This window comes from Punica granatum, chromosome 7, assembly GCF_007655135.1.
Source record: "Punica granatum isolate Tunisia-2019 chromosome 7, ASM765513v2, whole genome shotgun sequence".
NCBI lineage: Eukaryota > Viridiplantae > Streptophyta > Magnoliopsida > Myrtales > Lythraceae > Punica > Punica granatum.
The window spans coordinates 1,070,051-1,094,549 of NC_045133.1; the positions used below are offsets into that span (position 1 = coordinate 1,070,051).

General features: G+C 38.6%; 2 protein-coding genes and 1 pseudogene across 2 annotated transcripts; all 3 read left to right on the forward strand.

The window, feature by feature from the left end:
• The first annotated feature begins 2,272 nt into the window (after positions 1-2,272).
• Positions 2,273-6,623, forward strand: LOC116213212 (spermidine synthase 1-like). Its single transcript, XM_031548071.1, has 9 exons — positions 2,273-2,573; positions 3,818-3,894; positions 4,073-4,195; positions 4,295-4,399; positions 4,468-4,540; positions 4,668-4,739; positions 4,854-5,049; positions 5,529-5,670; positions 6,144-6,623. The coding sequence occupies exons 1-9, from the start codon at positions 2,333-2,335 to the stop codon at positions 6,198-6,200; spliced, it is 1,086 nt and encodes a 361-aa protein (XP_031403931.1). The 5' UTR covers positions 2,273-2,332; the 3' UTR covers positions 6,201-6,623.
• Positions 6,624-15,088: 8,465 nt separating this feature from the next.
• On the forward strand, positions 15,089-20,738 carry LOC116214848 (annotated as a pseudogene).
• A 1,982-nt stretch (positions 20,739-22,720) lies between these two features.
• On the forward strand, positions 22,721-23,706 carry LOC116214851. The gene has a single exon (XM_031550332.1). The coding sequence runs from the start codon at positions 22,727-22,729 to the stop codon at positions 23,351-23,353; it is 627 nt and encodes a 208-aa protein (XP_031406192.1). The 5' UTR covers positions 22,721-22,726; the 3' UTR covers positions 23,354-23,706.
• The last annotated feature ends 793 nt before the right edge of the window (positions 23,707-24,499 follow it).

Below are 24,499 nucleotides of genomic sequence, written 5' to 3' on the forward strand. Positions count from 1 at the left end.
GGGGAGAGAGAGAGAGAGAGTGTGTGAGGAATTTGCGGGAGGCCATAGAAGCTCTGTTGAAGAATTCTGACCGTTTCGGAGCTTTGGGACAATCTTTGGCGGAGGAGGGAAAAGTAGTTAAAAACATCAAGCGGGAAATAATATTTTCCCCCCAACATTTGCTTCACATTACATCTCGGTCCCTAATCTTTTTGTTTATTTGTAATAGCACACTATGCTGGGGATGTTGCTCAACAGGGTCACCCCTTTCAAGCTTCAGGAGTCAATTCGATTTATAAGTTTTCATAACGTGGCAAATCAAAAGCCGCGCACACCCCATGGAAAGCCGATTTTTTCTGCCCAAAGGAAGGCCTTTCTGAGGAACATTCCATCTAAATCCATAACCAGCATACAAAATGTGGTAACAAATACCCATATGCACTTCCAAAATACGTGTTGATCAGGCTCTGATTTAATCTTAATTAACATATATATATATATATGTAATATTTTTACGTATACAACAACTAGATCGAGAGAAAATCAACTTTGGGACTTTGGTATGATGCGCTCTCATTTTGTGGTTGTATGTACACAATATTTTTATGCCGGTTCATTTACAATCTAGCCGACAGGTAATTGACTTAGAATATTTGAAAACCATCCATCATCAATTTTCCATTGAATTCGAATAAATAAAGGCCGCACTAATGTTTGTGTGATCTTGAATATAGTCCAGATTCGATGATCAATATCTAGCCACACACGTATCTACTTAGTCTCTCGTGGAATTTATCAAATGTAAATTTTCCACTAGGTTGGAGATGGGCAACTTATATAGTTCATTGTCAGACTCACATCATGTCAAATCCAATGTTGAGGGTTAAATTTTTTTAGACTTATATGGCCTGAGCCCATTTCCAACCCATGAATATTCCTTCATTTAGTCTCCCTCGCCCCAACAAGGGAGAAAGAACAGATTGCGACCTATGGTCTGTTGTTGAGAGTGTATGTTTAAGAGCACTTGACACGTATATGCAAAAGATCACGCTTTACCACATGAGAGCGAGAGTGATAAAAACTAATGTTCTACACAGCTATAGAAAGGAAAATAATTAGGTTTATATGTGGCTTAAATTTCACCACCTAATAATTTGAACTTTTAAATTAAAGATAGGTTAAGTGCGTATAAGTCCATTGAAATTTTTAATATCAACGTACCACATTTACATTGCCCAAGGTGTAGTTTACTTCTTGAGATGTATAGATGCATTTGTCGATTGGTCTCCTAGAAATTATACAATTAAAGCAAATATTGTCAGGATCATAATACCGTTTTTGTAATTTTTTTGATCCCCTTACGTTTGGTCAGTTAGTGATTCATATATAATGATGAGACGAACTTTTCCAGCTAGCTTAAGATAAACCTAAGCGCTTCCACTTTGATAAAGTAGTAGAAATATATTTGAAACAACATCTACATGATATCTATATAATTACTTACTATTTGTAGTATTATACGTGTATATTTTTTTTCGATTACAAGGGAGGCTCATGGGCTTAGTACATTGAAATAAAAATCTTAAATATCTAATAAAGGGGCACGAGTAGTTCCACTGGGTATCGAATCTGAGACATCTTGGTTATCAGGTGAGAGATGCACCACTGTACTATTCCCTCTCTTGATATTATGCGTGTATATTTCTTATATATAAACCCTCCACTCTCATGCACCTTTTTAATTGATTAGAGCAAAATCCGTTTCCAAACTTACAAAAGCCCAATTCTTACCATTTAGCAACGGATGTTGATTTATAACCCGTTTAGTTTAAGTAATATATTGTATTTAAATCTTATAAATAGAAAAAATTCATGATTATTGAGAAATTTACTCCTTAACTCGAATTAAATTAGTGAGATTTATTAAGTTTTCAAATATTAAAATGCACGCCAACACATCAATAGAAGATAAAACACAGTCAAATCATTTGAGCTCTTTTTCTCTCTCGCTCTCTCGCAAGCCAAATATGTGTCGAGTTCCGAATAGCTTAGTGAACCAACCCACAAAGCAAAGTGTATTATATATGATTGTGTCTGACCTTCTGTGAAAAAGCTTTGCATGTCCACACAAACGTCACCTTTCAGCAATATCTATGCATGGGTCACTGTAGGGTTCCACATGTTTTCTGCGATTTTTGTTGATTTTTTTTTATCGCAAATAAGAATATCGACCTATATATATATATATATATATATAGACGCGCGCACACATGTATTTATATATAAGGAAGAAGCAGTAGAAGCCACGAGTGGTGGCATAGAGAGAGAGAGAGAGAGCTTGAACAGTATAATAATGGAGGAGGGCGAGGAGGTTGTTTCTGACAAAACATTGTTGATAGAGGATTTGTATGTCAACGTGCAAAAAGAAGAGACATTGGCCATCTCCAAGAACTTATGCCATGAAAATGGAGTCTCTGCTGAGACAGATTCAGACCGCACGAGTGGAGATGACGGTAGATTGGAATCTGACGATAATGATCCGATTCATCCACAAATCCCGGGATGGTTCGCCGAGCACAGCCCCTTGTGGCCAGGTATATATATGTGTGTGTGTGTGTTTTTCTCTATATAGTAGATAAGCAGCAAAATTAAACCAGCTTTCAAATGAACGCTTCGCCGATCAGTGTGTGTATATACACACACGTTTGACAATAATTTTTCGTACGGTTTTCCCATCAACTTCGTTTCTGATCTTCTTCGAAGATGGTTCCCTTCCGAGGTTTATTTGAAACAAATCTATATGCAGCGAGTTGCCCAGCTTGCACTAAAAGATGCATCAAATACTGCAAATGGAGAGCCGGCTAATTTAAGGATTTATTATGACTGGCCTTTAGATCAGTCGTAAGATCAAAATGGATCCAAATTTACACTAATGTAGTTTGGGAATATCGATCATTCCTCTCAACTGCTTTCCATCTATATCGGAGATCCTATAAATCCAAGCATGTCCTAGATGTTTTTCATGCCTTTTACTTTAGCAAATAACAGATGTCCCATGCTTCATATGTAGTTTCAGACTTTCAGTCTTATCATTCTTCAAATTACAGCACTCCATATACAAAGACTGTATCCGTCACGATACTTATTGCAGTGAATTTCCTCGATGAAATACGAATGCGAGATTAATGTGAACTAGCTAGCCAATTTAGAAACCATAGAAACGTGCTACAGCCATGTGGTGATTTTTCAAAGTCGTCTTTTTGCCTTTTTACCGGACAAAGTCGTCTTTCAGCTAAAATCGTAGTACCATATTCGACATGAACATCAATAGAACACAAGGTTATGGCTCCTCTCATGTCCTTTTCGCTCTTTTGTTTTAGTACTACCTCCTAGCTATAACCAAAATCCCCCCCCTTTTTATCACTTTTATGCAGTCAAAAAGAAATATGAAATTAGAAAACGGTTCCCATGATCTCACCCCCTTCGCCCATAGATTTGACTGATAGATTGCTAGATTCTGAGCTTTTGGTGATTGATTTTGTCGGCAGCATTGCACTTTATACGCAGTTTAAACTTTTGATCGTTTAGGCACGTACTGTTCAAACACATGTTCTCTAATTAAAATTAGAAAGAGAAAAAGGGAGAACTCATGATAAATCATTTTGATACCATATATTTAAGGGGTAGGAGAGTAAGCGATGCATGCATGCTGATCGATGAATCCTTTTCTATGCTCTTGCTTGTGTTATACATCAAATTAGCTGATATCTAATCTTATTAAGCAAATGCTACGGTTGATACGTACATATTCTAACTGATGATATATATAAATTTGCAGGTCAAGCTCATTTCATGAAGGTGGAAAAGATACTATTTCAAGGGAAGTCTCAATACCAGAGTATGATGGTTTTTCAGGTACGTATGTATGTGTGTGTCTATATATATGGTCTGATTTCTTAGAGAGGATGCAATACCCTTTTCATAAAAATTGTACTGATCATTGCAAATAATTAAGTACTAAATCAATCATGGTGTCTGACTACATATGGTATTGATCGATTGTATGTATATGTGCGTACATATATATTTGCAGTCATCAGCATATGGGAAGGTATTTGTGCTTGATGGGGCACTTCAACTGACTGAGAAAGATGAATGTGCATACCAAGAAATGATCACTCACCTCCCACTCTGCTCCCTCCCTAACCCTCAAAAGGTTAATTTTGTTTTGCATCCGTCCCATAGTCGATCAAATGTGCAAGTATAAGATCGTCTTCAGTGACATTTGTGATGATATTTTCTATAATTTGATCAGGTGTTGCTTATCGGGGGAGGAGATGGTGGTATCTTGAGGGAAATTTCTCGTCACTCTTCAGTCCTTCATATCGACATATGCGAGATTGACATGATGTTGATCGATGTGAGTAAATCTTTGAAGAGAAGCTTTTAGATTCGATATAGATACAATTATTGTAATGAATATTGCAGGTGTACAAGGAGTTCTTTCCAGACATAGCAATTGGATACGAAGACTCGCGTGTAAATCTTCATGTCATGGATGGTGAGCTAGCTAGTCGAGCTTACGTTATTGCTTTTTATTTAGTATAGTTAAGTACAGATTAATCTGATACCTGCATTTTTCCTAGCTAATTATTAATATCGTTGTTGGTTTTAATTATTTGCTGCAGGATCTAAATTCTTGACTTCTGCACAAAGAGGAACGTATGATGCTATTATCGTTGACGCCTTTGACCCAATATGTCTCTCTCTTTGCCGTTTCAGCATGTTCATACGTTACATAGTACCGTTGATCTCTCCTGATTAAATTCGCCTCTCTCGCGCTAATTAAAGAACCATATGCTATTTTTTATTAGGGCAGGGGCATGAGATTTTCGAAGGCTCGTTCTTGAAGCTAGTAAGGGAAGCTCTCCGACCGGGAGGAATCATGTGTATTCAAGCCGAAAGCCTGTGGTTTCCTTCTCTCAGCATCCCCAAACTGATCGCCAACTGCAGGCATATATTCAAGGGCTCCGTTAGTTATGCTTGGACATTGGTCCCATCGTATCCGAGGTACATAATTAATAGCTTCCCTCTCTTTTTTCTCGTAGGGCCGGGCATATTTCTCTTGTTCAAGTGAGCTCTCAATATGGAATTACGTACGGAAAATCTGTCTTTGGGGAGAGACTTGTGCACTTATCGAACAGCCCAAAAACCCTACATAAATTAGGAGAAAATAAAATCATCAAGCCATTATATAGTCGAGTGGATTATATTAATTAGTTATGATCAGTTTGGTTGATTGAAGTATTTTGATAAGATTATTTCAATAAATTAGGTTTATGAATTTCTCTTGTAACAGAAAACAAAAAAAGTATTTCGAGGGGATTTCACGGCTTTCCTCCCAAGTTGTCCACTTTGTAAATTGTCGGCAAATCCACATTTTACCCCCCAAAAAATTACTTTTGATTATATATTGGTCATTAATTATAGTTAATTAATAAAATTAGATTAGCTAATCTAATTTTTTGTGTGTGTTGAAATTTTTACAGTGGAACGATCGGATTCATGTTGTGCTCCACGGAGGAGCCATGTGATGTGGACTTCACCCACCCCATTAACCCCATTGACAATGTTGATGCCAATAACCATCATGGCGTTGCCAGGGGACCCTTGAATTTTTACAACTCCGAGGTAAATATCAACTTATCAAATCAGTCCATTCCTCCCTAGCTAGGTAGTTGGTGAAATCATTTTTCTTTGAACCGTTAGCTTGCACTCGTTAATAAATAAATTATACATCATATTTAAAAAATCTAAAAAGTTGTTGCACTATACAGTGATTATGTCATAAAATTTTCCCATCCTATCCTGTATAAATTGTAGTGGCCAACCTCGTTAGTATCACGCACGATAGTTAATAATTAAGTTGGCCATCTCGGAGTATGATGGGAAACTCGACTCCTCTTGCCTTTATATGAGAGGCAACATATATATAAATTGATCTTTCACGCTTGACTCAATCTTGATACCTTCAGTGCATCGAGTCATATCTGCATGTCGGGACCTGCATGCGTGATTCTGTGAAATCCATGAAGATTCTATTCTAATCCGATGATGATGAGGAGGAATCTCAAAATATATGTTTTGCCACTAATTTCCAACAGGTGCACTCGGCTGCCTTCTGTTTACCATCATTTGCAATTGCAAGGAATGATGATTGATCAAAGTGTGTGGGGGATTTATACATAAAAGAGTTTTCCATTAATTCACCCTCAAGAGAGAGAGAGAGAGAGAGAGAGAGAGTTTTCCATTAATTTTACGTCCGGTGGGGGCTCTCCGTGAGCCACGGCTCCGACACGGTGGACCATCGGCAACAGGGCGATGTGATGAGATCTGCTGACGGCCAACTGGATCGAATTAGTGGCACTGACCTCTATGCACCCGACAGTGATCTTCCCCCAGTGCTCTAGACATCATCATTTTGTTGGAGATATACATGTTGGAAAATTAATTTGATCTACCGAAAAATGTCTTTAGGATTGATAAGATTTTTCATTTTTTGGGAGTGTTTCATGGTTAATTATTATCATGCATGTTTGATTATTGGTTTCGTCATGAAAAAGGAACATGATTTAATTGGATTATCTTTTGTTTGTGTGAAATGGTGATTGGTGCGAGCTTCATGCTTGATATAATTGTATAAATGTGTACTTCTTGGTACATATACGAATCATTCACGTACTCAGTTCGTTACATACTCTATACAAATCAATACAAACTAAATCAGAAGAAAAAAGCAAAAGCAATTTGACATATATTCACTGTACATGTGCATGTCAGTTTGAATTTAAAGGACTCTTATCGCATGTTGGTGCAATAGAATAGAAACATAATGGTTTGAGGCCGGTTAATTTTACATATGGTGATTATTCCATTATAGATAGATACTCTTTCCATTCCACTGTACTAATTATATGCCTTAAAGTATATTAGTACCATATACTTTAAGGACATTCATGGATGACTCAGCAGAATATAGAAAGGGCATGGATCGATGATCTTTTATCGAGAAGCAAGAAAGGAAACATATGTACATACTAGGAGGATTCTTGTGCTCGAAAGATGCTTTGATTCAATGGCTACTTAACCTTTGGCTTAGTTCATACTTAAGCTCAAGCAAACAAAAGTTAACAAATCAATTATTGCTCAACTCTGGGTACATATAAACGGCAAAAAAAGAGAAAAATCGTGCATATAATATATATATATATATACACATATATAAAGTAATTAAACAGATGAAAGAAAAATCCCATTCAGACACATTTTCGAGAATTTCAAGGAGACTGGTAAAAAGGAAATCTTAATTTTCACACCCTGTACTGATTTTCGATGTTTGAAATCTATCACAAAGTTAAATACTTTCTCCATTGGAAATTTGGAAGGAGCTCAATCAAAGGTCGTCTTTAATTAATTAATTAGCAGTCATGCTTTAGCGGTAATGGTATGAATGGATCACTCTCTAGCTTAGTTACCATGTAAAAAAAAAATTTATATATCGGCATTGTGTTAATTTTTTCGGTTCGACTTTTCTAATGTATGAGCCATCAATGAAAATCATGGGTTAGCACCGAATATTCCAAATACCTTTCTTCACTGTAAACCATCCCGACAATGCCTGTTCTGTGAAGAGGTAGTTGGCCTCAAATGGTTTTTTTTTTTTTTTTACAATTAATCTCCTCTCGACCTCAATCCCGTGTATCAATTAATGCAAACTACTGACCATGGAATGGACCTCCTGTTTATTCAAGGAAACCCCACTAGAGTCTAGAGCTGATCTGCCCCGAATGCCTTGGTCGTCATATATCCCTTGAATCATTCTTTGATCGGTGTACTTTGAGTATGATGCTAGATTCAGCCCAATAAACGTATTTCAATCGCGAGTTGCAAAATTAAAAGAGACGTGGTCATCGAACCAATTAGCAAATAAATCTCTCTAATCTTTTTATCACTATGGGCCTCATATTAGTCTAGAGGTTAGGAATTGGATCAAGACGTTGTCAGGCACTTGGACTGACCCACCACAACTGGACCTACTCATGAGAAGAATGAATTTCGAATTCGAATTAAATTGAATGAAGGTACTGAAACGTCACCAGCTGAGGAATAAGCAAACGTCAACAATCTCCATCTGTCCATATGGATAAATAAGAAGGAAGGAAGGAAGGAAGAAGGAAGGAAGAAAGAAGATGATGATGTTTTGAACGTAGATATTGAAGGACCAGTCTGACAAGTGGGCCCCTCCGGGCGCATCTGTAAATATTTAATTGGGCACTTTTGGTGGATAAGGACTGAACGGGAAAACAAATAAATTAATAATAATAATAAATACGGAGCCTAAATGTTACCCCAAGAAAAATAAAAACGGCCCCCAATGAAACTTTTCCACACGCAACCAAAAAATTCCACTGGAAGACAGCCAGACAGACGGCCCAACCTTCAATTCCGTCTAAATTGGGATAAAATCCGGTCGTGTATAATATTCCATCCATATCATCCCATTCCCATCCTAGATGATTATTCGTCTTTTTTTTTTTCAATTATAAAGAAAGTCTCATGAATGTTGTACAATAGAATAAAAATATTAATAATTAATAAAAAAAATAAATGTAATTTTATAACGTGCATAGAATCCAAATTTCTTTCTTATTAGGTGAAGACGATTCACCACCGTAGTTGACGTCTACCACACGTAGATTTCCAAGACAAGGGAGGAGAGAGATCACATTGATCATGCTTCGGGCTGGAAGAACGATAGCCGTTTTCACATTAGTGGCTAAGATATGGTGCAATCCAACATGGCTCCACCAGCCAACCACGGAGCAGGCACAGCTGTGACGATGACGTGGAAGTGGGTCCCACTCCAAGACAGAATTCCGTACGATATTGTTGGGGAACGAAGAAGAAAAACATCATTAAATGAAATAAAGAGAATCCGGGGAAAAAAGAAAGTGTGAGATGAAAAGGATCCTAGCTTAAGATTTTTATCCACATTGATCCTCGCGCCACAACAAAAGGCGCCTTCTTCAAATTATTTACACCTTTGCCATTACATCCCCTCTTATCTTCCCGCAGATTTATAACTACGTTACTTCATTATAATTCCACAAAGTTAATACCCAATAAAGCACATGGACCCACAGATTTATTGCAACATCACTTCATTATAAGACCACGGATAAATAGCAATAAAGCATGGACCCGACAAGATATAAGCTTTTTTTTTTCTTTTCTTTTCTTTCTCGGGAGCAGGTGAAGAAGGTAGGGAATTTGGTTCTAGCAGTTGATCGATATAACTATTTTCTGACGGCGTAATCTCCACCAATGCACTAGTGATTGACAAGGATAGTTTACTCGAACTCTTTCAGGTTCGTGTGAACCTCCTTACATATTTTTTTGCCTGCATATAGAATTATTATCTTAGAAAAATTGTGATTGCACGAAAAATAACTCGAACATGAAACATCCAGACAACTATGACTAACTTTAACCATAAGGCCATTACAACTTGATGATAATCTCATTAAATTTTAACCTTAAATGATCTCATCCAGTTTAAGTTTTCAAGTTATTTATCTTATATGTTGATATAGAATTCCGATATTTCTAGATAAATATATAATATTGAAAACAACCATATATTAATCCAATCACAATTTAATCTCATTAAATCTTAACCCTAAGTGATCTCGTTCAGCTCAAATCTTCAAGTTATTTATCTTATATGTTGATATAGAATTCCAATATTTCTAGATAAATATACAATAACGAAATCAACCATATATATTAATCCAATCACAAGGAGTGGCAGCTGTTGAGGAGTGATCCCTCGAGAAGGCAACCAATGACGTGGAAGCGGTCGAATGATAGATGCACTTAACTAATTTTTTTGAATTATTTTATCCGTTCTTCCTTCATTGGCGTTGATAATAATATATATATATATATATATATATAGGTAACAGTCCGACCAATGCAATCGAGAGCAGTACCAAAATTAATTCTTAATCATAACTATCCAAGCGCAAAAAGAGCAACCCCACCCATAGAATTACAGAAGAGGATGATTAGCCATATTAAGAGTTGAGTGGAAGAAAGGGCAGAGAGGGGGGAAATAAGTAAATAACAAAGAAGCCGGGGACAGTATGGTAAAGTAAGGAGGAGAGAAAAAGGCGTGCGGGCGAGGGGGGCAACAAATGGTTGTCTTATCCAAAAGGAAATGGATGAGAGAGAGAGAGAGAGTGGCGTGGTCGAGCAGCCGCGTGCATTGTCGGTCATTCTCTCTTTCTCTCTCACCTAATTCACGATTAAACCCCATTAACTAATTAATAAATTAAATTAATTGAAAATGAAAATGAAAATTATCCTCTTTCTATCTTCTATCTGTAACTTTCTCTCTCTAGCTTTTTTCCTTTTTCTTGAGGGTAATAATTGATTAGTTCTCACTCTTGTAAGCTGATTGGTTGACAGCTCACTGTAATTTTCCAATTTTAACCCCCTCACCCCCCAAGATTAGAGGGTTTTTTGTTTTTTTTTCCTTTTTGGCCTTCATTGGAGCTCATCATTTGCCATAGTCCTTGGTACTTCCTGGTTAGCGGCAATGGGACAATGACACGACAAAAAAAGAAATTCAACCGAGGTTATCCACTTCTTCTACACAAACTGGTGGTCATGCTTATAATTAGCTGTTTAGATCTTTTCTTCCCCTCCCCCCAACCTTTTTTTTTTTGGTCGAGTATATACATGTATACAAGAAACGATTTCTTAAGAGACCACCAGATGATCTTCATCATTGCAATAAGAATGTAGTCCGACTTCAACCCGTAAGAAACAATTTCTTGTTGATTTCGTTGTAAATTCCTTCCGTTTACCTTTAATTTGCTGCTATTGGATGCAAAGGGACAATGACATGACAAAAGAAATTCAAAGATTGCATATATACATTCTTTATGTATAATGAGATTAATACAAATTCAACCGGTGATGTTGCTTGTGCCACGCTTCTTGATTTTAATGCGAAAACACAAGAGTGGGGAACTCAGCATGTTTTCGTGATAATAAGCGTTTTTCCATTTGCGCAGGCATAGTTCATCTTCCCATTTTTGGTATTGATGGCAAAAGGATGATAACATCACAAATTGAATCCCATTAAAGACCACAATCACCATTATGATCGTATAGTTCAATTTCGGTCCAATAAATTTCTTGCCCCGCACTTCTTGATTTCAGAGTAGGAAATTCGGCGTATTTTCAAGGTAATCATTCATTTATGAATGTTTTATTTTCAACTAATTAGCACCCCACAATATTCACAAGCACTATTCTTTCCCATAAACTCGGTTGCATACACCTAAAATAGTACTTTCCACTATTAATATACGTATTAAGAGCTGATATTATTCATTAGTTCATATGGAAATTAAGGTCCTATAGTGAAATTATTTTTGGGGCATACAGATAGAAATCATCTATAGATTGATCTAGCCAATAGTTCTTAAAAAATCTTTTTTGCTGGATGTAGTTCTTAAAAAATTATTCTTTCTTATTGTTATCCTCGTTTTGTATTGCAAAGTTGTTATAAGAGTCATGAATAGTATAATATAGCATATTCTTAAATCATATCATAGTAGTTGTTGACTTAAAAATATGCCGGGACTTAAACATTTCATGATCTCATAAAAAAAAATATAAACGTTAAGAAAAATGATTTTTTACGCGGAATCAATACAAGACATATATTATTAGAGTTTTTTTTCTTCTTTTTTCTTGTTGCTGTAAAATATCAGTAAATAGACATTTGAAAGGCAATTTGTGGAGCATATAATACTTCCTAAAATGAAATATCAAGCGAAACAACTTGAATACTTCCATGCAACTAGTGCCGTAATTTCTCCTTGCTTTGGATAAATTAAGAACAAATTTACGTATCATCCTCGCCTAAGATAATAATCCAAGAACTCACCAGAAAGAAGATTTTTCAATTGGAAGGTCCAAGAGTATATTCCACGCATCTTTTCTATATGTATTACCAAATTAAACACGCAGGATTTTCCTTTTTCAATAAAATTATTAATTACTAAGCAAAAGGTATATACACATTTCACCAAACAAAATTAAATTTAAAAAATTCTCCGCTCTCCCGACAAAAGAAATATGTACCCGAATAATTAATATAATCAAAGCTGACCGTCTCATCTCCAGCGAAGGGGAAAAGGAAAAAAAAAAAAACGAAAGGATGAGTCTTTATCCTTGTCGCACTACTAGGATGCGGCCTTGATACTTATCCTATGTTCTAAGTTGTCGTGTCAACGGTCCTACTTTTTAAATATTTATTATTTATTTATTAATTTAATATATCAATAATTAAACAAATAAAAGAAGTCGTCAATGTTGGGAGTGCCCAAAAAAAAAGATGATTAAGAAAAAATAAAGAGTTCAATTTAAGACGTTCACGGGAGGAGCGTTGATTATTGTGGTCTCTCTAGTAATTTCACGTAATAGTTTCGTGGCCTATTTACGGCTTTTCAACGGCTGAGATTCGGATTGGCCCAAGATCCTACGGCCTGTGACCCAGTTGGGGGGACAAAAGTCTCGATCCTTATCCATGCAAAGGGCCATAGTTTTCAAATATGGGAGGAAAGGTCAATTTATATTATTCCAAGAATTTGACAAGAAAAAAAGGGACGGGGGAGGGAAGGAAATATAGCTAAGCTAGGACTCTGAGACCAATTAATATTATTACTATATCTTAAGGATAATCTTGTTTATTTATCTAATCAGGGATGTATGTGTGTATATATATATATATATATATATATGTATGTATGTATGTATTCGGACAAATAGGTTTTAAATGATATGTTATCTTCTAGTGGAACAATTGAGATTTCCTCTTAATTTCTCCACAACTTCTCTCGGGGTTGATGGAATTGTATCAGTATGCCCCAAAAACTCTTTTTATTTTTACCAAAAATTATGATGTTCCCCGTTTGCCCTTGTCGACATTAAGCCTAATATATATATTATCTTGAATGGGGAACTTCTCATTGGTTTGGACGACGAACAAAAAAGGACTTGACAAATGGGAGTTGTATGAATTACGAGCATAATGCAATGTACAACGAGAACAAAATTGGATTTCTATTGGGTACGATGAGGACGAACTTGGATTTGTAAAGTGTTCGATGAGAACAAAACATATGGATTGGGATCATATGAAATATACTGAAGAACATTTCTTTTTTCTAGATTATTCATTTCCAATGCAAAATGTTCAAGGAAAACTAATAGATATACATATACGTGTAGAATTTCTTGGAGCATCTAGAATATGTTGCAATCTCTTGTGGTTGACCTCACTTTGGCTCCAAGATTTATCTCTAACGCCTCCTTTAAGTTCCAAGCTTTGTTGTGAACCAACCAAAGAAATTACCCCAAGAGAAAAGGGGGGAGAATGAAAAAGCTGGAGAGAGAGCTTAGTTAGAATTGAATTCATAGTATTGGAAAACAAAATTCATATCCTCTTGTCACCTATAAACAAACGCATCAAAGAAATAATTTTAAATGTATCGAGAAATTAATGTCAAACAAGTCGTATATTATTAATTCAGTGAAACATTTATTCAAAAAGAAATAGTAAAACATATGTGTAATATATTATTTACGATGTATATTTTTAGCTCAAATCCTGGTTATTGAGTCTAAATTTATCGAGATCACACAGTAAAGAGTTCCTTCGTTGATCTTTGAGTTGGGGGCGATGAGTATGATCGATGTTTGAGCGAAAGCCATTCCAATCCGCGATAACAATTACCAACCTATTACATTAAAAAAAATAAGACGAAAATGATTTTATTTAAGAGAAGGAAAAATTAGCAGCACTTCACGAACCCTCCTCCTTCCCTTCATTCCTGGCGACCGTTTCTCGTTCCCCGTCGAGGTCGTCCCTTCATCTTCTCCAAGCAAATATGGAGCGAAATGAGAAGCAGCCTTCGATTCCAGGTTGTCGGCGACTGTGATGGAGGGCGATGCCCTTGATTAGGGCGAGTCGAATTGCCACGACTCGACCCATATAATAGACTCGACCCGATATAATAGACTCGACCCAGGTAACTTGCCTTCCCCTACCCGACAACAATTCACTGCCCATTGTTCAACCGATTGATATCTCAATCGGTATCTCCACGACTCGAGGCACAACGACGGCATACCCCTAATTATCCAACTCGGTCCGACTCCCTTCTCTTTTAGACGGCAACTTCTTCTCTGTGAACAACTATCTTTGCCCACGCAATGGAATCCCCTCCCTCCACTACAAAGGATAATACTCTTGGGCTAGTTTATCATACCAACCACCTGCAAATTTGACCTTTGTGGCTTCGCCTTTTTGTTGGTTTTTTGCAGGTTTTAGCTTCTTGATGATATTCATTGGTTTGAACCGATTAAAAAAGTTGGGTACTCTAATTGATGATTTGGCTAGTTTTTTATTAGTTTAGCTGCCATTGGTTTAAAACGATCATAGGACTCTAGCTGAATTGATTTGAATGTCTTGGAATCAGCCATTTATGAATCGGTTGTTTGATTCATTTAAAGGTGTGATCTATGGAGGATTCCAACGTTGAGTACCGGTTTAAGACTCCTATTGGCTCTGCTTCCCTGTGAAGTAGTTTATAAATGGATTGCGTTATGCTCTGCTTTTCAGTTTTCATGGTGTCCATATATAATTTAGTCGCAAGAGGTCGACAACGAAATATGGCAATTGGAATGATCTCTACAATTGCATCCATGATTATATGACGTGCTTTAGTCACTTGTATCTTCCTTTGAAGAGATCTAGGTGGATTTGCTATTTTTTCGAGCTCTGTAATGTATTATTTTAAATATTTTTTTATGGACTTGTTTTTATTGTCAATGGATATTCATTAATATTCAAGGGAAAAAAAGACTTTTGAGAAGGGTAATTTGGTAATTGCGGATGGGGGAAATCCAATCCAATCAAGGATCATAACGTAGGACCAAAACCACAGTCACAACTCTCTCTCTCTCTCTGTGTGTCTGTCCCTCCCTCTCCCTCTCTCTCTAAACCGTATCTTCATTCTTTTTTTGACTTTTCGTTCCATTCCACGTTTAATCCTCGCAGAGCTTCCTTTGTTGAATGAAACAAACCCCACAAGACACACCCACTCATACTCAGAGACCACAGCATCACAAGAAGCAAATCAACCCCCATCCCCACCCGTCCAAACAACACCAAACCCTGAACGGAACTTGAAGAAAATTCTTCCTCCTCCCACCCCAACTGCATTTTCTTTCCCCCCTCTTCTCCCCTTTTGGGATAAAACCAATTTTCCCATTGAACTCTTACCTGTTTCCGAACCTAACCCACCTCCCTTCTTCTCCCCCTCTGTTAAAAATCTTGGGAGGGTCTGTTCTTTCCTGCTGTGGATAGGGACATGCCCGGGCTCTGCTGATTCTTCCTCTCCCGTGAGTCTGGTTTTCAGTTTTTTCTTTGCTTGGAAATGGAGGAAGATGAGTTCTTTCTGGTTATTGTTCTCTTTCTTCTTCTTTGATTTTTATGGTTCTTATGATGTTTTGCAGATAAAGCTTTGCGATTTGATGCTGCCTCGTATCTCTCGGGAGTTCAGTTTCTGGGAAAGCTTCAATCTTTATCAGGTAGATAGATGTTCGCCTGCCGCTGTCACTTCACCTCGGCCAAATTTTCGATGAAAAATCGTCGTTGATCCTTTCTTTAAGAAAAAAGAAAAAAGAAAAAAGAAAAGAATTGTGAGCTTTGCGCTCTCGTAGTTTAGATGGCCATTGCTGGAATAGCTTATCGGGTTTCTATCCGATTCGCTCTTTCGTGATCTCTGATCATGAACATGGTTTATAATGATATGTTTTTGGATTGCTGGTTTTGGAAAATTCTGCTTGACAACAGGAACTTAGGAGGGATATATTGAATTCACACTCTCAGAAGATTGAAGATCGTGAGTGTATTTGAAAAATAAGTAAAGAATCATTTCTGAAGAACATTTCATGCACTGGTATAATTCGAGCAAAAAACGAGGTCGATGTTGCAAATAAGTAAAGAACTTTAGTAAAATCTACTAAAGAGAAAAGAACCGTAGTAATATCTCCCTCTTGGAGATTTTGAAATTGCCATTCTGTTAATGTTCATGTGAGATCTTTGTACTTTTGGGAATTTTTCTTCTTGAATGTTTAAGATTAAGATGAATGGTGAAATTTCTAAATCGACTTTTTCTCAATGACCAGGCTTGGAAGAAGAAGTAGAATCTTTCAATTGCATAAACGGATGGCCCGTTACCATATGTTTATAAAGCCCATTCACCTCTTTGCTGAAATGGATTTCCCCATGAACATGCTGTGGTAGGATCCCCGAAAAATTTCTCCTTATGAGATGCATATGGCCCTTATCCGTGGCATTAATACTGAATTAATTTTTGAATCTGCAGTTACCGAGCAGGCTCGGAAACAAATTGAATGCCGAGTAACTGCCTGGAATTAATGAATGCAGAAAAAAAAAACAACATTCACAATAACAAACTTTTATATATAATGCCCTTTGAAGAAACTATGAGTTCCAAGTTTGTAGTTTTGCTGCTAACACCGAGACTTACACGCATAAGTCGCCGGGATACTTCGCATTTTCCTTTTACAATCGAGAGGAGTTGCAGAGCATATCCTGTTGTCTGCTCTCAATAGAGCAACTCCGGGTAAAATCAGATTATTTAAATTTTTGTTTGATTTATACATTTTCACTCGTCCTATGGTTTCACATGGATTCGCTGACTTTTATTGGATTATTGTTTTACATGATATGATCTCTGTCCTGCGAATTCTGCGCATCGTTTTGTGTATGTTTGATTGATTTACTTTCTGGTTTTTAGATTGTTATGGAACCTGTTTGGATTTTTTGTTTCAGCGCGGTAGTCTTTTTCTCCTCTTCGTTAAGCATCTGAAAGTTCGGTTCAAAAAATTTATTGGCTCTCTGGAACCAGTGTGATATCATATATATGACCTCGGATGATTTAATGAGGAAACTATATGGAACATGATTTTGATGTTATTTAGGATTAGAACCGCGTGTGTTTCTGAGCTCATCCAGGTTGAAAAATTTTATTGATCAATTGTACTTTTCTGCATGCTTATACTGAGATGTCTATCAAACTAAAATGACTGAAGAATTATTTGTATGATTTGGACTGATGGAGTAAACAGTGATCTATTCAATTCTTTACTGCCCCAATATTTAATGCTTTACATTCTTATTTTAAAATTGTTGCAATAATCTTCTGTTCTATGTTTGAAATAGGCAATCTTTCTCTCCTATTCGAGATCTTTACAGCCTTATAATCGCGCATTGGAGGCAGATTAACAATGATGCTGTCTAGATCCTGCATCAGTCTACTGGACTTGGCTTCGGGGGACATGTTGAATTTCCCTCAGACTCCCCGAAGTCTTCCCCGAGTCATTACTGTCCCAGGAATTATATCGGAGGTTGAGGATGGGAATGTTACCAGAAATCAGGGATCTGCTGCTCCTGAACCTCGAGAGAAGAAGATCATAGTGGCAAACTTTCTCCCTCTGAATGCTCGTAAGGATGATGAGTCGGGGAAATGGCAGTTTAGCTTAGACTGAGGACTCGCTTCTATTGCAGATGAGGGATGGGATCTCATCTGATACTGATATTGTCTATGTGGGATCTCTGAAGGCCGATGTTCCTGCTATGGAGCAAGAAGAAATTGCCCAAGAGTTGCTTGAGAATTTCAATTGCGTCCCCACTTTTCTTCCTCCCGAGCTTCACAGGAAGTACTATCATGGATTCTGTAAGCAGTACTTGTGGCCCCTTTTTCATTACATGCTTCCCATGTGCCCTGAATATGGGAACCGATTCGATCGATCGCTTTGGCAGGCCTATGTTTCAGCTAATAAGATCTATGCCGATAAAGTTATGGAGGTTATCAATCCTGAGGATGATTTCGTATGGGTTCATGATTATCATCTCATGGTGATGCCAACTTTCTTGAGGAGGCGGTTCAAGAGAGTCAAGCTCGGGTTCTTCCTCCATAGCCCATTTCCCTCATCAGAGATCTATCGGACTCTTCCTGTCAGAGATGAGATTCTCAAGGCACTCTTGAACACAGATTTGGTTGGTTTTCATACTTTCGACTATGCTCGGCACTTCCTCTCCTGTTGCAGTAGAATGCTGGGCTTGAACTATGAATCTAAACGGGGCTACATCGGGCTCGACTATTTTGGGCGCACCGTGTATATCAAAATCTTGCCTGTGGGGATACACATGGGAAGGCTAGAATCGGCCTTAAACCACCCTTCCTCCTACACAAAGGCCAAGGAGATTCGAGAGCAGTTCAGGGGCAAGAAGATCATTCTGGGGGTTGATGACATGGACATATTCAAGGGCATTAGCCTGAAGATACTCGCGATGGAGCAGCTCCTGCAGCAGCGTCCTGACTTGCGGGGATCGGTCATTTTGGTCCAAATAGTCAACCCTGCCAGGAGCACAGGAAAGGACGTGGAGGAGGCAAGGAGAGAGACATACGTGGCCACTGAGAGGATAAATGGGACTTTTGGGTTTCCGGGATACAAACCTGTGATTTTGATTGACCGACCGATGGAAATTTACGAGAAGACCGCCTACTACGCTCTGGCGGAATGCTGCATTGTTAATGCAGTAAGGGATGGGCTGAACCTGATCCCCTACAAGTACATAGTCTGCCGGCAGGGGACATCGAAAATGGATGAGGCCCTTGAGAATTCCTCCGAATCGTCTCATACAAGCATGCTTGTTGTTTCCGAGTTTATGGGCTGTTCCCCATCCCTAAGTGGGGCAATTCGGGTCAACCCATGGGACATTGATGGGGTGGCTGATGCCCTGTACTCAGCCCTCACAATGCACTTAATTGAGAAGCAGGTGAGGCATGAGAAGCACTATAGGTACGTCAGCTCACATGATGTCGCATACTGGGCCCGTAGCTTTTTGCAGGATCTTGAGAGAGCCTGCAAGGACCATTACTCTAAACGCTACTGGGGCATCGGATTTGGTCTCAGCTTTAGAATCCTCTCTCTTTCCCCTAGCTTCAGGAAGCTCTCTATTGAGAATATCGCCTCAGCTTATAAGCAAGCAGAGAGGAGGGCAATATTTTTGGATTATGACGGGACTTTGGTGCCTCAGGCCTCGATCATCAAGGCGCCAAGTCCTCAAGTCATCTCGGTGGTGAACAGTCTCTGTGGGGACCCCAACAGCACTGTGTTTATAGTTAGTGGAAGGGGCCGGAATTCTCTCAGTGATTGGTTCCAAGATTGTGAGAATCTCGGTATTGCTGCTGAGCATGGATACTTCATAAGGTAAATAAAAATATCTTCAGACCCTTCAATAGCGTTCAAGTACTCTCTTTGGGTTCTCGTATATAATTTGCAATTTTCTGGTGACAGGTGGAATAGGAGGTCTGACTGGGAGACGGGTCCCTTGGATGAAGATTTTGATTGGAAGAAAATTGCAGAGCCCGTGATGGAATTGTATACCGAGACAACTGATGGGTCCTATGTGGAGGCCAAGGAAAGTGCCTTAGTGTGGCATTATCAGGATGCTGACCCAGATTTCGGTTCCTTCCAGGCCATGGAGTTATTGGATCATCTTGAAAGTGTCCTTGCAAATGAGCCTGTGGTCGTTAAGAAGGGTCAACACATTGTTGAAGTTAAACCACAGGTATGCCTTTTCTGCTTTCTCCCTTGCTACGCTTCCTTAGATTTCGCATGTCTGGAGAACTATATCAACTGTTTTTATGATATCTGGAGTAGGGCTAATCTTCTTTGCTCATACTTACTGCAGGGTGTAACTAAAGGACTTGTTGCGGAGAAAATTCTTTCTGTGCTGAAAAATGATGGGAAGTTGCCGGAGTTCATGTTGTGCATTGGGGACGATAGATCCGATGAAGATATGTTCGAGAGCTTAATGAATGTCGCTTCAAGTTCATCTATTGTTGCTGCTCCAGAGGTGTTTGCTTGCACGGTGGGGCAAAAACCGAGCAAGGCTCGGTACTATCTGGATGATACAGTGGAAGTTGTGACTCTGCTTCGAAGCTTGGCTTCAGCATCAGGCTCTAATAAGCCTCGAAGCAGGTCAGAATCCGTTGTTTCTTTCGATAAAACAGCATAAAACACCGATGCAGCAGTTCATTTTTGCTGGGAGGGGGATGAGGATTGCTCAGGAAATGGCTATAGGAAGCAATGCTTGTTTTTTTATCCAGTGTGTCGGGGAGGGATGAAAAGAGAAGCTGTGCATATGTTACTCTCTAGGTGGATATCGTATACTCGTTTAGCGAAGGTGAAAATGTTTCATTAACATTAGTTAGTCTCAAGGGAAGGGCTCCTGCTGATATATGCAAAGAAACGAACATCATCATTTGTTCATAGTCTTCTTTTCTCTTCTTCTTTGTGACATTTTTCTTCGTGGCAAATAGAGGATTGATAAGTTAGCATCTGCTATACGCCTCGAAAGATTCAGTTTAAATCGGGTCCAGCACATCCAAGATTGGAAGTTTGGTCGATGCCGTTTTAGGTTAGGAATTGGTCAGTGTCAGGAAGTTGTGGCTTTGGTTTGCAGAAAGGGACCAACTCCGTCCGATAATTTTATGCCAGCTTTTTTACTTTTTGAGGCAGTGGTTGAGGAACAAACATCCCACCTATGAATCATCCCGATCCATATCCCAGCGTGGTTTACATGCCATGTGAAGGTATTTTGCTTGGACGAAGCATTGCCGAGCACAATCGCACGAAATTTTCAAAATATTGTTTGGATTAAACTAATTATATTCATATTCATACGGCGAAACAAATAACATAGTATCTTCCTGTAATATATTATTCATATTTTCTTAAATGAATAGGGAAAAGAAAAAAAAAAAAGCTTGAGAATTGAAATTAAAGCTAACAACCCAACTAATGAGTGCTCATTAGGTGGCAAAATGATGAACTTTGTCTCCATGACCATCACATTGGTTAGATTTTCGGATTACTCTATGAAATTTCGATGCTCTAAATTGCTGCAGTTGAGTTTTGAGGAGCTCCAATGACATTATTTTGATACGGATATCATTCAAGAAAGCAAATCGATTTCAGAACAAAATTGATGAATAAAAAAAGGTGAGCTCGAGTAATTTGACACTTAATTAGGAAAATGCAGGATGAACAAAATCTCTTTTAAATGAAATTATGTAATTAAAATCCAAGCAAATCAATACAAGTTCTTTGAGTGCCCACCGAAAGGTAGAATCTAATTTGTCAGGGGGCTCGTCAACTGGCCACTCTGGCAAATCTGCTGTCCGGGCCCGCCCATGTTCTCGGCTGTCCTGTCCCCACACGATTCCACTAATCAATCATACGCCATGGGCTTTCTAGGTAGGCCCCACCCCAACTCGTTGCCCTTGCCCGTCCAAATATGAAAATTGTTCTGCCCGCGAAGCACCAGATCACCACCCCCTCCTCGCGCACCAACCCTCCAACGGCCACAAAACCGCACTAAATTACCGTAATGCCCTCTCCCTCCCATTTCGGAAAGGACCCCCCGGCGCCGCAACCGGCTACCGGCAGCTAACAATATAATCTCATTCTTAAATTTCCATTTAGTTGTCACGCCACACGAACCTGGAAGCCTCGTAGCACTGCATGCCATAAATGATAAAATCTGGCGTTCAATATGTCAAGTGAAAATCAGAATTTGTGCCACCATGGGCAACTCGATCAAATTAAAAATACTGTTAGTTCCCCCATTTAAAAAAAAAAAGAGAGAGTTCTTACACAAAAATGTACGAATTGACTCGAGAAATTCTTCGGTTATCATATCTTGTCACATGGATAATATAAGGAATGTATGAATCTGGATATTCTATTTTTTTATGGTACCTAGACGCTATCCTGTAAGGTTTTGAACAAAAAATTATTGGGATTGGACCTTTCAAACACAATAAATAAAATTAAAAATATTTTATTTACAATCACGCAAAATAGATGAATGTCAACATAAATTAAATAAATCTCATCCATCCATTTACAGAACTAAATGATTATGTAGCTCTCCTTAGAATTATGTATTAGACAAATCAAATAAACAACTAAAGGATGATGTAGCTCTTCTTAGTAAGCGATAGTAGACAAATTAAATAAGCTCTTCTTAGGAATATGTAGTTTCAAACATTGTACATAAAAGGATTAAGTAAATATAAAATAAAAATAAAACAATAAATAGGTCACGAGTACTGATTTCGATTCTGGGTTCCATGTATGTTAGAGTCGAAACAGGAATCGAAATCGGTTCTCACTGGTTTCTTAAATTACTACTCGAACATTTCCTAACGAGTAGATTCTAACCGGTTCTGATTATACTTGGTATCCGTGCATATATTCAAGTAATGTCATGATTATTACTAATTGCAACAACTGTATTAGCTCTTCCTTATTATATTATACTATACGATATGATATATGATAATTTAAGAGTTTTTCGGATCGTCTCATTTAAAATTGTTTCATCATTTTCAAAGTATTGTAAGAAATTAGAATGAGGGAAATATTGCCCTGCCACCGGCATTTCCCGGTCATCTCCTTCCCCCCGTCACGTTTCCGTTATATTGAACCCTTCCATTTCTCGATGACGCATAGATCGTTGCATCTCTCTCTCTCTCTGCATTTTGCAGTGAGCGACAGGGGTGGGAGGGAGAGAGAGTTAGGGTTTCTATGCATGGTCGGCGCAGAGGAGGCAGCGATGGACCCGAAGGAACCACAGCCGACGATCTACGAAATGGAAGAAGCCTCCACCCCTCTATATGCGGACCGCAGTTGCTGCTTCTGCTTCCGCAGCTGCTTCCCCTCCCGGGCCCGATCCTCACCCCTTGGACCCTCCTTCTGGGAGCGCGTCGGCTCCGGCCAGCACGACGATCGGTGGTGGGCACGGGGCCTCAGGGCGCTGACGAAGCTCCGGGAATGGTCCGAGATCGCAGCCGGACCCAGGTGGAAGACCTTCATACGGCGGTTCAATCGGACACGCAGCGGCTGCGCCGGAGGGGGCCCGAGGCACGGGAAGTTCCACTACGATGCATTCAACTACTCCCTCAACTTCGACGAGGGGTCCAACAGCATCGAATTCGTGGAAGAGGAGCCCGACCGCCACAGCTTCAGAAACTTCTCCGCCCGGTTCGCCTCCGTCCCCGGGCCGGTGAAGCAAGTCCCCCCGGTGGATATCTCTGGCAAGGGCAAGGAGGTGCCGGTTTTCGGGTGATGCGGCCCGACCCGGTTGAGCAGGCTAAGTCGGTAATCCAAATCCAGCGCCGAGGTTGCTAACCTGCGCCACGCCGCCGGGATTGTCTGGACCGTGGACTGTTGACTTTTCCCTGCGGACTCGTCATTTTCTTTTTTCTTTTTAATTAATAGTTTTCTTTTTTTTGTATGCTTTTATTATTATTATTATTATTATTATTTAATGGTGTACAAAAGAGGGGAAATTGTTTAATTAGGGAGGTTTCGTGAATAATGCATAGAAGTTTGGCTTGTAAAATGAATTTTTTTATTAATTAAGGAATAGGCAATAACAAAGGTTACTTGCGGTAATAAAATTATACATTCGTGCTCCCAGTGCTCCTTCCCTTCAAGTATCATTTTCACTGTCGTCGTCGTCGTCGTCCTCGTAGTAGTGGCAAACTGCACATCAACCATTCGGAAAATCTATAAAGTCGATTGCGGGTTGAGGTGGGAAGAGCTTAAACTTAATTAATGATCATAATAATGGTAGATAGGCTGCAATCAAATCCTATTGCTTGAATAAGTGGGCTTTAGTGGCTATTGGTCCACATAAAAGGCGTCACCAGATAATATATGTACGATTTTTTCATAAAATAATATAAATATAATGTATAAATAATTTAAAAGAGTATCATTTGCCCCTAAAAATGACTCACCATTTGCATTTTGATAGTGACGCAAGATTTATCAAATCTAAAAAGCATAGACTCCATCGTTATCCTTTAGAAATTTTGGCTTTTTAATCAAGTGCTTCTTTCACTATCGGCGTGTACTCAAATATCTTTTATCAATAATCAAGAATTCAATAATTAATCTTATGAAGAAAAAAAATATCTACTTTGGTTTCCCACTAATTTCTATGGGCCGGCTTTGATTGCAGTAGAAGCATTTGGGCTGTATATATTCAAGAAAAAAAAATTAAAAGATATGTAAATAAACCAGCAATAAATCACGACTTGTGTTATAATTGACAAACATTGTATTTGAAGGATTTGAAGAAGTACTTCATAGTGAGGGTTAAGCCAAAGTGAGGACACCTTGTGATTTAAAGAAAAATGAGTAAGGGATGAATCGCTTGAATTGAAGTCGTGATATATCTACGTTGTATGTAAAGCCCAAGCAGCCC